At 35.4% G+C, this 12,500-nt stretch overlaps 1 protein-coding gene across 1 annotated transcript; it reads right to left on the reverse strand.

Moving 5' to 3' along the window:
* Positions 1-1,470: 1,470 nt before the first annotated feature.
* LOC136840998 (transcription factor Sox-3-like) lies at positions 1,471-11,565 on the reverse strand. Its single transcript, XM_067108016.1, has 3 exons — positions 11,354-11,565; positions 2,891-5,177; positions 1,471-2,623 (listed from the first exon to the last, which is right to left on the reverse strand). The coding sequence occupies exons 1-2, from the start codon at positions 11,468-11,470 to the stop codon at positions 4,089-4,091; spliced, it is 1,206 nt and encodes a 401-aa protein (XP_066964117.1). The 5' UTR covers positions 11,471-11,565; the 3' UTR covers positions 1,471-2,623; positions 2,891-4,088.
* Between the last annotated feature and the right edge of the window lie 935 nt (positions 11,566-12,500).

Below are 12,500 nucleotides of genomic sequence, written 5' to 3' on the forward strand. Positions count from 1 at the left end.
GTCAATTTAAGAACAAAAAATGCTTTGATGACTTAAAGACTTCAGATTTCAGGACTATGTACCAGTAGAGGAACCATTTACAGGCCTTATTTAAACAAAGCACCCACGTTCCGCCATAACCTAGTCATTACTATTATAAACGAGTTCTTAAACACGAACGTATTGTAACGGTACACAAAGATTTATTAAGAATTCATTGGTTGCGACTGGTCTTCAGTATGCTAAAATGTCCTTAAACATTTAAGATTGCCATAATTTTAACCGTTTGATAATGGTCACCAGCCCTTTTGTCTCTTAAGATGATCCTTCATGCCATCCATGGCACATCATTAGATTGTCAAGTTTTTATAGACTTCTGTTCGAAATCTAAATGAAAGTTCCTATGCATTTTCTGTTTACTTACCGTTCTCATTATTTGGTGTCATCAGCTATCTCTTCCGTTACTCAGTAAATAAACCCCTTATAATGATTACATGTGGAAATTTACGAGGGCTACAGCATTTATTTAATCTTGTAAGTCCGCTGAAGCGTAGTGCTCTATTTGACATGCGCTGAGCCCAGCGTCTCCGTTGTATAACGAAAAAGTCACATGCAATATTAACGATCCCGTTACTTTAGATTGTCCACGTCAATCACTGACGATCGACATCAGACAGCTTTAATGAGATGGATCATATTTTTACTTTCGGTCTTATACAACAGTTGGCAAGACCTGGGGCACCTGCAATTTGTTCTGGTCGAAAAGGAAATGGTGCCACATCTGGGGTGTCATGTTGCCGAGGATAATCGGCCTTTGAGAAGATCAAGAGAAATTGTGATACTATTTCTGAAGCTGTTCCAGAGGTCGATTTCAAATTCTGGGTTGTTTTGGGCTGTCTTCATTGTGATTAGCCTGCTATTTGAACAGCTGGTTTTATTCAAAGTAATTTTTTTCTTCTAATCTAATGTCAGTACGTCCTCTTGGGATCTACTGATTAAAGTGGCTTCAAGTGAATACTTTTCCAAAGATCGGGAACCAATTATTCGAACAGAATCCTTATTAGCTACTTTTTAATCGAGCAAATGATTTGCTTTGATAGATCTCTTGGTTATTTTCCCGTTTCTTAAACCATTTTTCCTAAGTTTATTTTCTCATTAGCTAATGGTAAGTTGCATAGGTCTTTTTAATAAAGCATACTACAGTTTTGCATTACCATACGGCAGAGTATCTCTCATCTAAACAATGATATTATATATGTCAAGTTGCCCGAAGCTTTAACTGCACTTGGTAGTATAGAGTAAAATATTTTTGGAAGTTATTGAACTTATTTTGATCCACTGAAGACTTTTAGGCGTCCTTTCTAAAGGATTCTGATGCAAGTCCCATGATATGGCTTGTTCATGTCTTAGTGACATATGTATCAAAATACAGTAAGCATATCATTATCAAGTTAGAAAAATAGTAGTAAAGGTGAGACAAAAACACAACAGTCACTTGAAACATATAAAAATGTATTTGTTCCTTAGACTCGAAGCCCCGTCATTAGGACTATCAAGAACTAACTCTACAAAATATATAAAATCCTTCGATAAGTCTTACAGAAAAAATGCCATATAGTTTAACTGTACAGGGAATATTCAATAATAACACTATGTACAACATTATTAAGATTCGAAATGTATTAAGAGACATCAGGCAGAAGGAAGGGAAGGTGACAGACGAAGATTATTTACACAAAAGAAAAAAAAATATATTTATATATATGTACCAAATTACAACGAGAAGTCATTTGAAAATATTGAGATCATTTGTGAAAATTTCTGATGTTTTTTATACTTCTAATAGACTTTGTATTTCTTATAACCTATTTCTTTTTTTTTTCCAAGTTTCTTTTGAGCAGCTTTTGCATAAAAAGGATATGCAAAAGTTTTTAATTTTTTCCTTCTACCAGATTGAAATATTTTGTTCATAAACTTTGAAATTTGTTAACATAAAATTGAACTTTTAAATACAAAAATCAAATCAAATAAATGGTTTGTATACAAATGAATTACATGACAATATCTGACATTTTATTACTATACACAGTAATAATTATTGTACTGACTAGATTCCGAAACAAAAACTGCCAAGGTTTTTGAGAAACATTTCATCAATGCATCACGCTAATTAATAAGTCCACTGTAAAACGACGACGTCATCGGTAACAGGTGGGGGACAGAGAGCGTGTTCACAGACGTCATTAAGTACTGCATAACCTGACTGGACGAAGTATGGCTTCAAAGAACATGTGCCTTGAATTCACATCTTGTTTGTTGCCAGAACTCACGTAAACAACTCTGGTCTATAAGGAGGGAGGTCGAACCAGCGACTTATATTAACAAAAAAAAAAATATACATAAAACAATAAAAAAATAAAAAAAAAATGAAAACAAATATGTTGATAACAATATAACCACTATTTTACTACAAGCTCATTGAATGTTTTCGGTTCCTCTATACAAAAATGCGCCCAAGAACTGCGCCTCTTGGTTGGCTTATTGCACCGATGACGTCATTCAAACGGTCCTTTCACTCCCAATGCCCTCTATAACATGATGCAGCCTGAGTGGTCCTCGAGCGCAAAACCCTATCATATCAGATCTGCAAATACAAGAAAAAACATGTTACTTGCATTTCGAATATTTGGTATGGATTACGTACTAATCAAATGCACAGTATTTCTAATATTAAGAATATTAACTAAAAATGAAATTGAAATTACGAATAGATCGACTATAATTTGAATGTTTCAGCAAACCTACACATTTCCGGACAACTTGACCAAACTCGAATAAGAATAAATTTAAATCTAGTAACTGCAATGAAGTATTTTATCTCAACTACGACTCTGAAAATTTCAATTCTTACCTGTTCACTTTCGAGGATAAATCCGGTTGCTGGAAACTTCAGCTTCTATTCTTTTGTTGTGTTGAAAGTGAAGTACTGTGATAGACAACTGATGAACCACTCATCAGACCAAGCAATCTTGTAGCACCGGCCTTGAAGCTCCATTCTACAAAAGTTTTCCATTTCCAATATTGGCAAAGCTTTATAGTCTGTTTACTTGCAGCTTTTCCAAAGCACATTCTTGAAACCATTCGCATGTCCTTCTACACTTCACACCACTGACTTATTAACAAGTTGATTGAAAAGTCTTTTGTCACTTAATGAGCAGTCCGGAGTGGCACAGGGGATCAGCCCCTGGTCTCCGTTAGGTCTAGATCCTACTTTTAGTCTTTAAGGTTTGTTCTCCCACTTTGTACGGATGCAAGTACCTTCCAAAACATAACATAACTTCTACCACTGCTGTTGGCCATCTGCAGGCACAAATGCCTAGTCTATGTTTGCCTCTGCATCCTTTCTTGGCTCACTGATTATACGAACACCCAACACCTTTGCTCTATTAGAGTAAGAGCTGACATTTTAAGCACTAAACTACATCCAATTTCTCAATTTTGCGTAGTTCCATGCAGCCTCACTTTTCAATTCTTTCCATCATCCATAAATTAGTTCGGCTAAAGACAGGAGCTATCCAAACAGTGTTACTTCAAATATTTTAAATAATAAACATCACAGAAAGCCTCAAACATTTTATAAATTATCAGAAAAAATCCCCAGAGGAGCTAATTTTTTCACAAGAGAATATAATGTTTATTTACATGGCTGGCAGCAAGAGGCTAAGGTCTATAATATATCTATATATATAATTATTTATATGTATCACCAAGATGGTTTTGTGCACTATTTGAATGACCAGACTGTGGTTTAAATGCGGTTTGCTGGTTGTCTGTCTGTCTGTTTGTTGTGAACTCTTAGGAAACAATGATTTGAAGGCACTGGTACCGTTATGGAGGCTTTGTAAGTTTGGTAGGTAGTTAGGACTTTGGTTGGTCCCAATCCAACAAGTCTCTCATGTACAATACTATTGACTTTACTAGAGTACAGAAAGTTTAGTCTATGCTGGACAGAATTTATATCCCTTTTTACTTTCGTTGTCTAGACGAAAGATAATGAAATACAGTAGTCAACAAACACTCGCTGCAAGTGATCATGAGAATTTCCCCTTCTATAGTAGGAAGCTATTGGCACCAATCCAAGTATTGGAAAGTCCACAGTCTGATAACAAATGATCAGTTTCCTCTGCTACACTTGCAAAGTCAAAATGAGATCCAGAGCTTGTGCTTACAGCATCAAAATCAATATCTGCATCAATAGAATCCAGATCCATCTTGATGTCAGATATGGCTACAAAATCTGTGATGCTGTACAAATCATCTAGTGTTGGATGCTCTACAGTTGCTTCTACTGGGCTGTTTGGACTCTGAGTCTCTGTCTTTATCTCTGACTTGATAATGGGGGTTGTTGGGGTTTCACATTTGGGAGAAGCAAGACCTGGAGATGCCAAACTTTGTGGAGTATATACAGCTTCATACAGAGGGTCATCAGGTTCTTGCTTAATAAGACTGGAGAAACTGCACATTGTGGTACTGGATGTTGAATTCTGAGTAGCCATGCTGCTCTTTGTTGTAGATGAAGATGTAGAATTGTAGAGATTAGTGACAGAGGGTGTGTAAGTAAAGGCGTGCTGGTCATCATACATAGAGGCACTCTCGGGAGAATCTGGGAGGTCACACGGTGGGCTTGCTGGCACTTCTGGGGGTGACTGAGGGGTTAGTGCCATTGCACCTTTCTGGGTCACCATATGGTTCTTCTTGAAGTCATCATCTATGGTGATCTTGATACCAAGCTTGTTGTGATCGACCTCAAGACCCTGCGTATGAGTAATATGGGTATTACTGATGACATTAACCACATTTTTGGTTCTATCTTTGTTGATGTGATCTTTGGCTTTGGATACTTTTCCCCCATTTTTGTCTGAGACCCCCTTCAATTGAGCCTTCTGTCCCTTTTTGCGTGGGCGATATTTGTAATCAGGGTATTCTAGCATATGCAACTTTTTTAGGCGTTCAGCTTCATCCCTGTAAGGACGTCGCTGTTCTTCTGACAACATCTTCCAGCGACGTCCAAGTTGTTTGGAGATCTCGGCATTATGCATGTCTGGAGCAAATTTGACGATCTCCCTACGTTCCATCTGCGACCAAACCATGAAGGCATTCATGGGCCTCTTGATGTGATTTGGTGGATGTTTCTTAGTCTGCAAAGAGAAGAAAAAATAGTTGTTAATATACGAAAAGAAACAGTGTTTATATGTAAAAACATTAAAAACGTTGATGAAATAAAGAACCTACTTTTTAAAGCATAAAAAAAATGGTCTTTCACGACGTTCCGAAAGGAAAACATCAATAACTGACAACTCTTTGAAATTCAAAACCCTTCGAACCACAACTTGTTAAACACCCTTTGAGATCTCTCCCTGTTATGCCAACTCTTCGACAGTTAATGTGTCCTCCCTTCTTCTCCTACTCAATCACAACTGCTCCCTTTCCCATCCGACAAAGGACAGTCGCCCTTCCACATGTCATCTGCCAGTCAAAACACGAGGAAAGAGCCTAGGGACCAGATGGCAGAATTTCTAACCCATGGCTCTCCTTCATAATCTTTTTATAAGTGAATCTGGCGGGTCTCAACTACAGAAGTTATCAGTGTACGTTTTAAATTTATATATATATATATATATATATATATATATATATATATATATATATATATATATATATATATATATATATATATATATATATATATATATATATATATATATATATATATATATACACACTACAAAGTTATCAATGTACGTTTTAAATTTGGATATTATTATTATATATATATATATATATATATATATATATATATATATATATATATATATATATATATACTATATATGTGTGTGTGTGTGTGTGTGTGTGTGTGTGTGTGAGGAGAGAGAGAGAGAGAGAGAGAGAGAGAGAGAGAGAGAGAGAGAGATTGAAACTTTCTTTAAACTTCGAAGAGAACGGTGTTAAACACAATGACGATAACCAGTTTCGACCTTGGCCTCTTGCCACAGAAACGGCTGGGTGCGATGATTGCTGTCACATACTCTTACCAACAAACCCAGGTAAATATAAACACGCACGAACAAGCAAGCACGTGTGTAAAACACGTGCATACTGCAAGATTCTCAGTGGTAATTTAACCTAAGAATTGGTTTTAACTTTGAGATATTAGAAAAATCCAGACAAAAAACTACTATATGTCTGCAAAATTATATAAATTAATAAAGCTGAAAAACCCTGGTGAACAGTTGGCAAACAAAAAACAAATAAGAGATTTCTATTCTCATACATTTCGTTTAGAGAGAGAGAGAGAGAGTTGTGAACGATAAATCTAAAATTCTCCCTATCAGTCTTGGGGTTACGTACTTTACGATTAATGACATACTTGGGCCAACACACTTCTACTGTAGAAATTATTATCAACATCAATAACAAATTCAGTGGGAAATTTTACTATTTTTATCATTATTATTACAAAGAATATGAAACAATCAAATCTCTCCCTCTCTCTCTCTCTCTCTCTCTCTCTCTCTCTCTATATATATATATATATATATATATATATATATATATATATATATATATATATATATATATATATATATATATATATATATATATATATATATATATATATATATCGTAAACTAAATGTATGGCAATAGAAATCATCTAAAGATGAAATTGAAAACAGAAATCCTGTACTGCCTGATGCTGAAAAAAAGAGAGAGAGAGAGAGAGAGAGAGAGAGAGAGAGAGAGAGAATTATTACCTCCACTCTAATAGTAATACCTTAATGAAAGACTTTCTCTTCGGAGATGGCCAGGCCCACTAACGCGTCGTCTTGTCGATGATTAGACTTTTTGAATAAGGCTGACGTAGGGCCTATTGAGAATGACAACCCAATGAGGCCATAATGATAGGCCTTTTGAGAGATCTCTATTTAGGCCTAGTTCGACTCAAATACCCTATCTAGAATAGTTGACAGGAGCCAGATGGCTTCCAAGAAGTAACTTTGTGAAGGAGATAATGAGAATGATGATCTTATGCGACTTCGACTTCCAAGTCCTAAGTGTAGGTTCCTCATCTCTAAACGAAAGGTTTAGTTGAATGATTACGAAAATCAGAATATAGTGGAGATATGTGCTGTTTTGAGCAAGTACTTGGGAAATGAGTAACTGGCATACTCCTGAGTTTTTTCATTTTCTGATAAGGTACAGAGAGAGAGAGAGAGAGAGAATTATGTATAAGTATGTATGTATGTATGTATGTATGTATTAAGTGGCAATTTCTATATACTTACATGGTTACCAAGTGTACATATCCCCCACCTCTCTCTCTCTCTCTCTCTCTCTCTCTCTCTCTCTCTCTCTCTCATTACACATAATATGTTGCTATACCTGTCTCTATATATACTTACGTATAGGATACAACACATAAACAGAAATTATTGCTATGTTTAAATCAGAGGCAAAGTTTATTGGAAGGAAATTCCAATAAACCTGAAAATCTCCTGCCAAACTTTCACGTCTGTACAAGACATATAAAACCAAAGCAAAGCCCTTTTCGGTCTTAAATCCCCGTTCAATGTAAACATTTTCCGATCCAATCCCGCCTAACAACTGTATCCAAGCCCGCGGAAAATCGCCGGGCTTAAATATACAAGAATTACACCATCCCAAAATCTGACATTTCACCACATGCAAAATGGATAGTCGAAATCTCTTTAGAATTTCATGATGAAATACAGTTAGACCTTCTCTCTCTCTCTCTCTCTCTCTCTCTCTCTCTCTCTCTCTCTCTCTCTCTCAGTTGCTAGGGAAGCTATCGATCAGTTAGATGGGGGTGAGCCCTTTCGAACTACTACGCACTTTGGGAGCTAGAGCCGACTTCTCCTAAATAATTATTTACATATATATGTGTATATACAGTATTATATATTATATATATATAAAATACATACATACATATATACATAATGATAATATAGAAAACATTGCCTTTACTGATATACGTTAGTAAAGTACTGTGCATTGTGAAATATTCATAAGAAGGTTCAACCATATCAGCTCAGGCTTTTATACCTAAATTTATATATATATATATATATATATATATATATATATATATATATATATATATATATATAGAGAGAGAGAGAGAGAGAGAGAGAGAGAGAGAGAGAGAGAGAGAGAGAGACATATATGTATATATATATATATATATGGTTGATGGTTATTCGTCATCTCTATTTAGGTAGCCTAAGTGTGTAAACTTTTGATAGCAGTCGTCATAAGCAAAACGAAACAAAAACATAAAAGGCTTGTGGAATAAAAATTTTATTTAACGCTTCTGAAATCACATACCAGGAGAGGACAAAGAGCTCCAATTAAGAAATGTGCAAAACTGGTGGGTCAAAAATGTCTGACAGGATACACGGAGAGCAGGGGTAGAGGGGTAGAAGAGGCTGGTATGCTCTTTGGGAAGAAGAGGCCAGAAGAAAAGTTCACCAGATGATTGAGACAGCGGTTGAGTGTATGTGTTTGGGAGAGAGAGAGAGAGAGAGAGAGAGAGAGAGAGAGAGAGAGAGAGAGAGAGAATTACATGAACTCACTACATTCCTAAACATATACATTATATATTGTTATATATATATATATATATTTATATATATATATATATATATATATATATATATATATATATATATATATACAGTATATATATATATATATATATACAGTATATATATATATATATACAATATATATATATATATATATATATATATATATATATACAGACACACACACGAGAAGGAAACTATTTTACCATTACCGTCCACCTGATGTAAACACGAGGAGGAACAATATGCAAGGCTACTTTGGGGCCCAAGAGCGCAACAGTTTCTCGGTGCATGCTGCTGTTGCTGTTGTTATTTCTCATTTATTATAGACATTAAAATTTCAATGGTTTTTAAAAATCCATTCCACATGGCATTATTCAGTTCTGATATGTTACGACCTCGTAGGAAAAGTCTATTCAACACAGTTAATGCCAACAAATAATTATCATCGATTTCTAGTGGGGTGTCTCAAAAAGTTTCGTTCAGCTGAGCGATCCTTCTGGGAGGCGCACTCTATAGCGTCACTCTAGTTGTTGCTGTTGATGTCGTCATTGTCGATTGATGAGACAGCACGACTCCGTTGCTTCTCGTATTTATTTATTTTTTTTTGTGCGGTAAAAATAATTCTGTTAGTTTTAAAATAATCTTTAACCACTTATAAATAAATACTCTATTATGCGTCGTGTTTCCTATAACTTCATTAAAGTATATTAATAAAGTAAATGTTCGTATAAAATACGTTGCGCATACACAGCCGCAAATACTGCGGGGAACAGAAACGCCGATGTCAAATAACTTTGATGTCTATTAACGTACGTGAGAGGAACACCGTTACTAGGCGGCTTTAGACCCATCCGAGTGTAAGTGAGATATAGATGTTTGGTTGTTTCATGAGGTTTCCAAGTCCACAAATAATTCACTGCATATTAATAAAAAAAATCCTCTCCTCAAAAAAAAAAAAAGCATACTTTTGAAAACGTTGTTTTCCATATATCTATGCGATTATGTACTGTTCATTTCATAAAAAGTTCAGGGTTTCTACATACACACTTATGAAGCCTTAATATTTTAACGTCTGAACTACATTTTAAAAGATTCGTGATGAAAAAAATCAACTGAACCAACGATAAGAATGTCGGTGTTTCAGGATTTTGACCGTTAGCTAAAAAACCATTTACAAGTAAATGGCCAACAAAAGTACAATTTAGTATCTCTTTGTACCAATCTATGTTTATATATATGTGTGTAGGCTATATATAAATATATATATATATATATATATATATATATATATGTATGTATATATATGTATGTATGTATGTATGTATGTATGTATGTGTGTGTGTGTGTGTGTGTGTGTGTTTGTAAATTTTCTAACTTCTATCGCAACTCGCAAAATTCTTACCAAATACTGCCTGATCTTTCACTGACGATTGTAAAATGGGGTTTCTGGCTTAAATAAGAAACAGATTTAAAAGTAAAGATTTCCTTAATTTCTTATCATTCCTGTCCTTTTCACTCAGCTGTAGCTTCTGGGATATGTCACCATGTCACGTCTTATCGGTGTCAACAACACTACCATAGAGCTTGGAACTTAACTTGAAATTTTGCAGGTTTTGAAAATATGACTTAAGGCAATAAAATTTTATTAATGTATCTCATGTTTACAAACGCGATGCAAAGAACTGCCACTTATACTTTAAAATAGTCCCTTTTGAGCTAGAAATTGGCAAGCTAGCAAGAGACTGACTGATTGGACGATATAGAAAAAAAGTCTAAGCGCAGTGAAAGTCTCTTTTGCTACTAAGTACGTACAGCATGCCTGCCCAAGAAAATAACCTTGATCTTGGAACAAATTTAATAGCAGAAATCTGGTTTAATTACAAAAAAAATTAGGAGTATGTTAGTTTGGCTCAAAAAATTACATTCCGCATGCCAAGGTCGCAACATAGTATCTCAATTTATTTGAACTTTTAAAGTTTAATCTCTGACGTAGGTAACAAGTCAGCAAATTCACGTAAATATGTTCAGGAGGGTTACTCGATAATTTTTTTACACTGGTAAAACTATGAATTTGGCAAATCTAAATGTCACGACAATAATGTAACAAATATATATAATATATATATATATATATATATATATATATATATATATATATATATATATATATATATATATATATAATTTGCAAGTAATGCTGACTTTCTGTTTCATAAATATATACACACGCTTATTTTGATTATTTACTAGGTCTCTAAACGCATTGCTCAAAATCACACACTTCACTCTCATCTATCCTCATACTTAGGCCCTAGATCAATAACAGTTCGGAAAAATAAATCTTCCTTTGTAAAGTAACAAACAACGGAAATTCACATTCACTCATTAATTACTAGCTATTAAAACTATTTTCCCGTGACTAAAGATGTACAGCCATCGAATCAACTTCTTAACTAAAATCGAAACTTAAGACTAACTTCTACACTCATTTCAATTATCACACAAACTCCAAAAATCAACGCCACATGCGAGTTAACGATAACTTTGGAAAAAGTATCTCTTCAGATCGCAAAGTTTGTTGCTGATCGTGCTGCGATGGGGGGCAAGTGAGAAAAGACATGTGCTCGGGGGAGATGCAACAAGCTGTAAACAGTATCTCAATGGGAAGATTTACAAGTCCACAAATTTCTTTTTCCATACCTGTGTAGCATCAGAATATGGCGTGGCGGAATTGTCATTCACCAACAAAGATCCAAACACAGTCCCTGCCGAATGGGGTTGCACTGATATCCTCTCATAGTTTGCGTGAGGTAACATTTTTGCCGTCAAGTAGACAGGCCAAGTCCACAGGAGCTACACTCAAAAACGCAGTCGTACGTCTCCTTTGTCGCACGGCAAATGCAGAACTGGCTGTAGTAAACAGTCTTCATGCTATAAGAGTAGTGTGGCGGGGGTGACGTCACGCGCGCGTTGCCAGCGAGCGGTTTTATTCCAGTTAAACTTCGTTGGGTTTCCTATTTGTTGCGTCCACACTTTTCGGTGCGTTAGGTTATACGAAATAGTATGGTCACGTGTTTATATTTGCAACCCGTGACCAAACTGTTCAGAATCATCAGTATAGGATAAATTATTATGCATTCCCCTAAAAGATACTTTGTTTGTTGGGAAAAACCATGTTGATAAAACGCTAGAATATGTCACAAGCAGTGTGAGTGACCCTCTACCGCGCATGTCACTGCCTACTGTGTCGACTTCGTTAGTTCTCGTTACGTCTGTCAGTTCTCACCTACGAAGGAAGGTAGGAGCTACGCAATTCTCTCTCACGATGACTCTGAAAGTCGCTTCATCCCCTGTCGTCCGACACGATGTTATGATTAAATAAACTTTATTCTTTGCTCCGAATAAGTTGTCTTGTTCTTAACCTTAAATGCAACCCGGTATAGGGAAAGCGTTGAAGTAATTGTTTTTTTCTTCTTATATTAATATTTGCTGAAAACTTTATTGAAATACGATTCCTGATCTGCTAAACAATAATTCAAACTGTTGTCCCCAGCTAATAGCTTGAAAAGATAAACATCAAAAACGTTGCTAGGCTTGAGCACGTCTATTCTCGTGCAGCTGGAAGAGACGAATATAAGTATACCTACTACGAAGAGGCTGCGCGGCATATGCCACAAAATGTGCTGAAGATGAAATTAACTGTTGGACGATGACATATTTGGCGAACTGAAAAAAAACATAACCCATTTTGGCTAATTCGGTTATCTATTTTGCCTTTGCTAATTATGTAGTTAATGTACCATAATAAACTGATTGATGCTGATGTGTTGCCTAATGACGACGCTGA

The sequence above is a fragment of the Macrobrachium rosenbergii genome, chromosome 8, assembly GCF_040412425.1.
Source record: "Macrobrachium rosenbergii isolate ZJJX-2024 chromosome 8, ASM4041242v1, whole genome shotgun sequence".
In the NCBI taxonomy this organism is placed as follows: Eukaryota; Metazoa; Arthropoda; class Malacostraca; order Decapoda; family Palaemonidae; genus Macrobrachium; species Macrobrachium rosenbergii.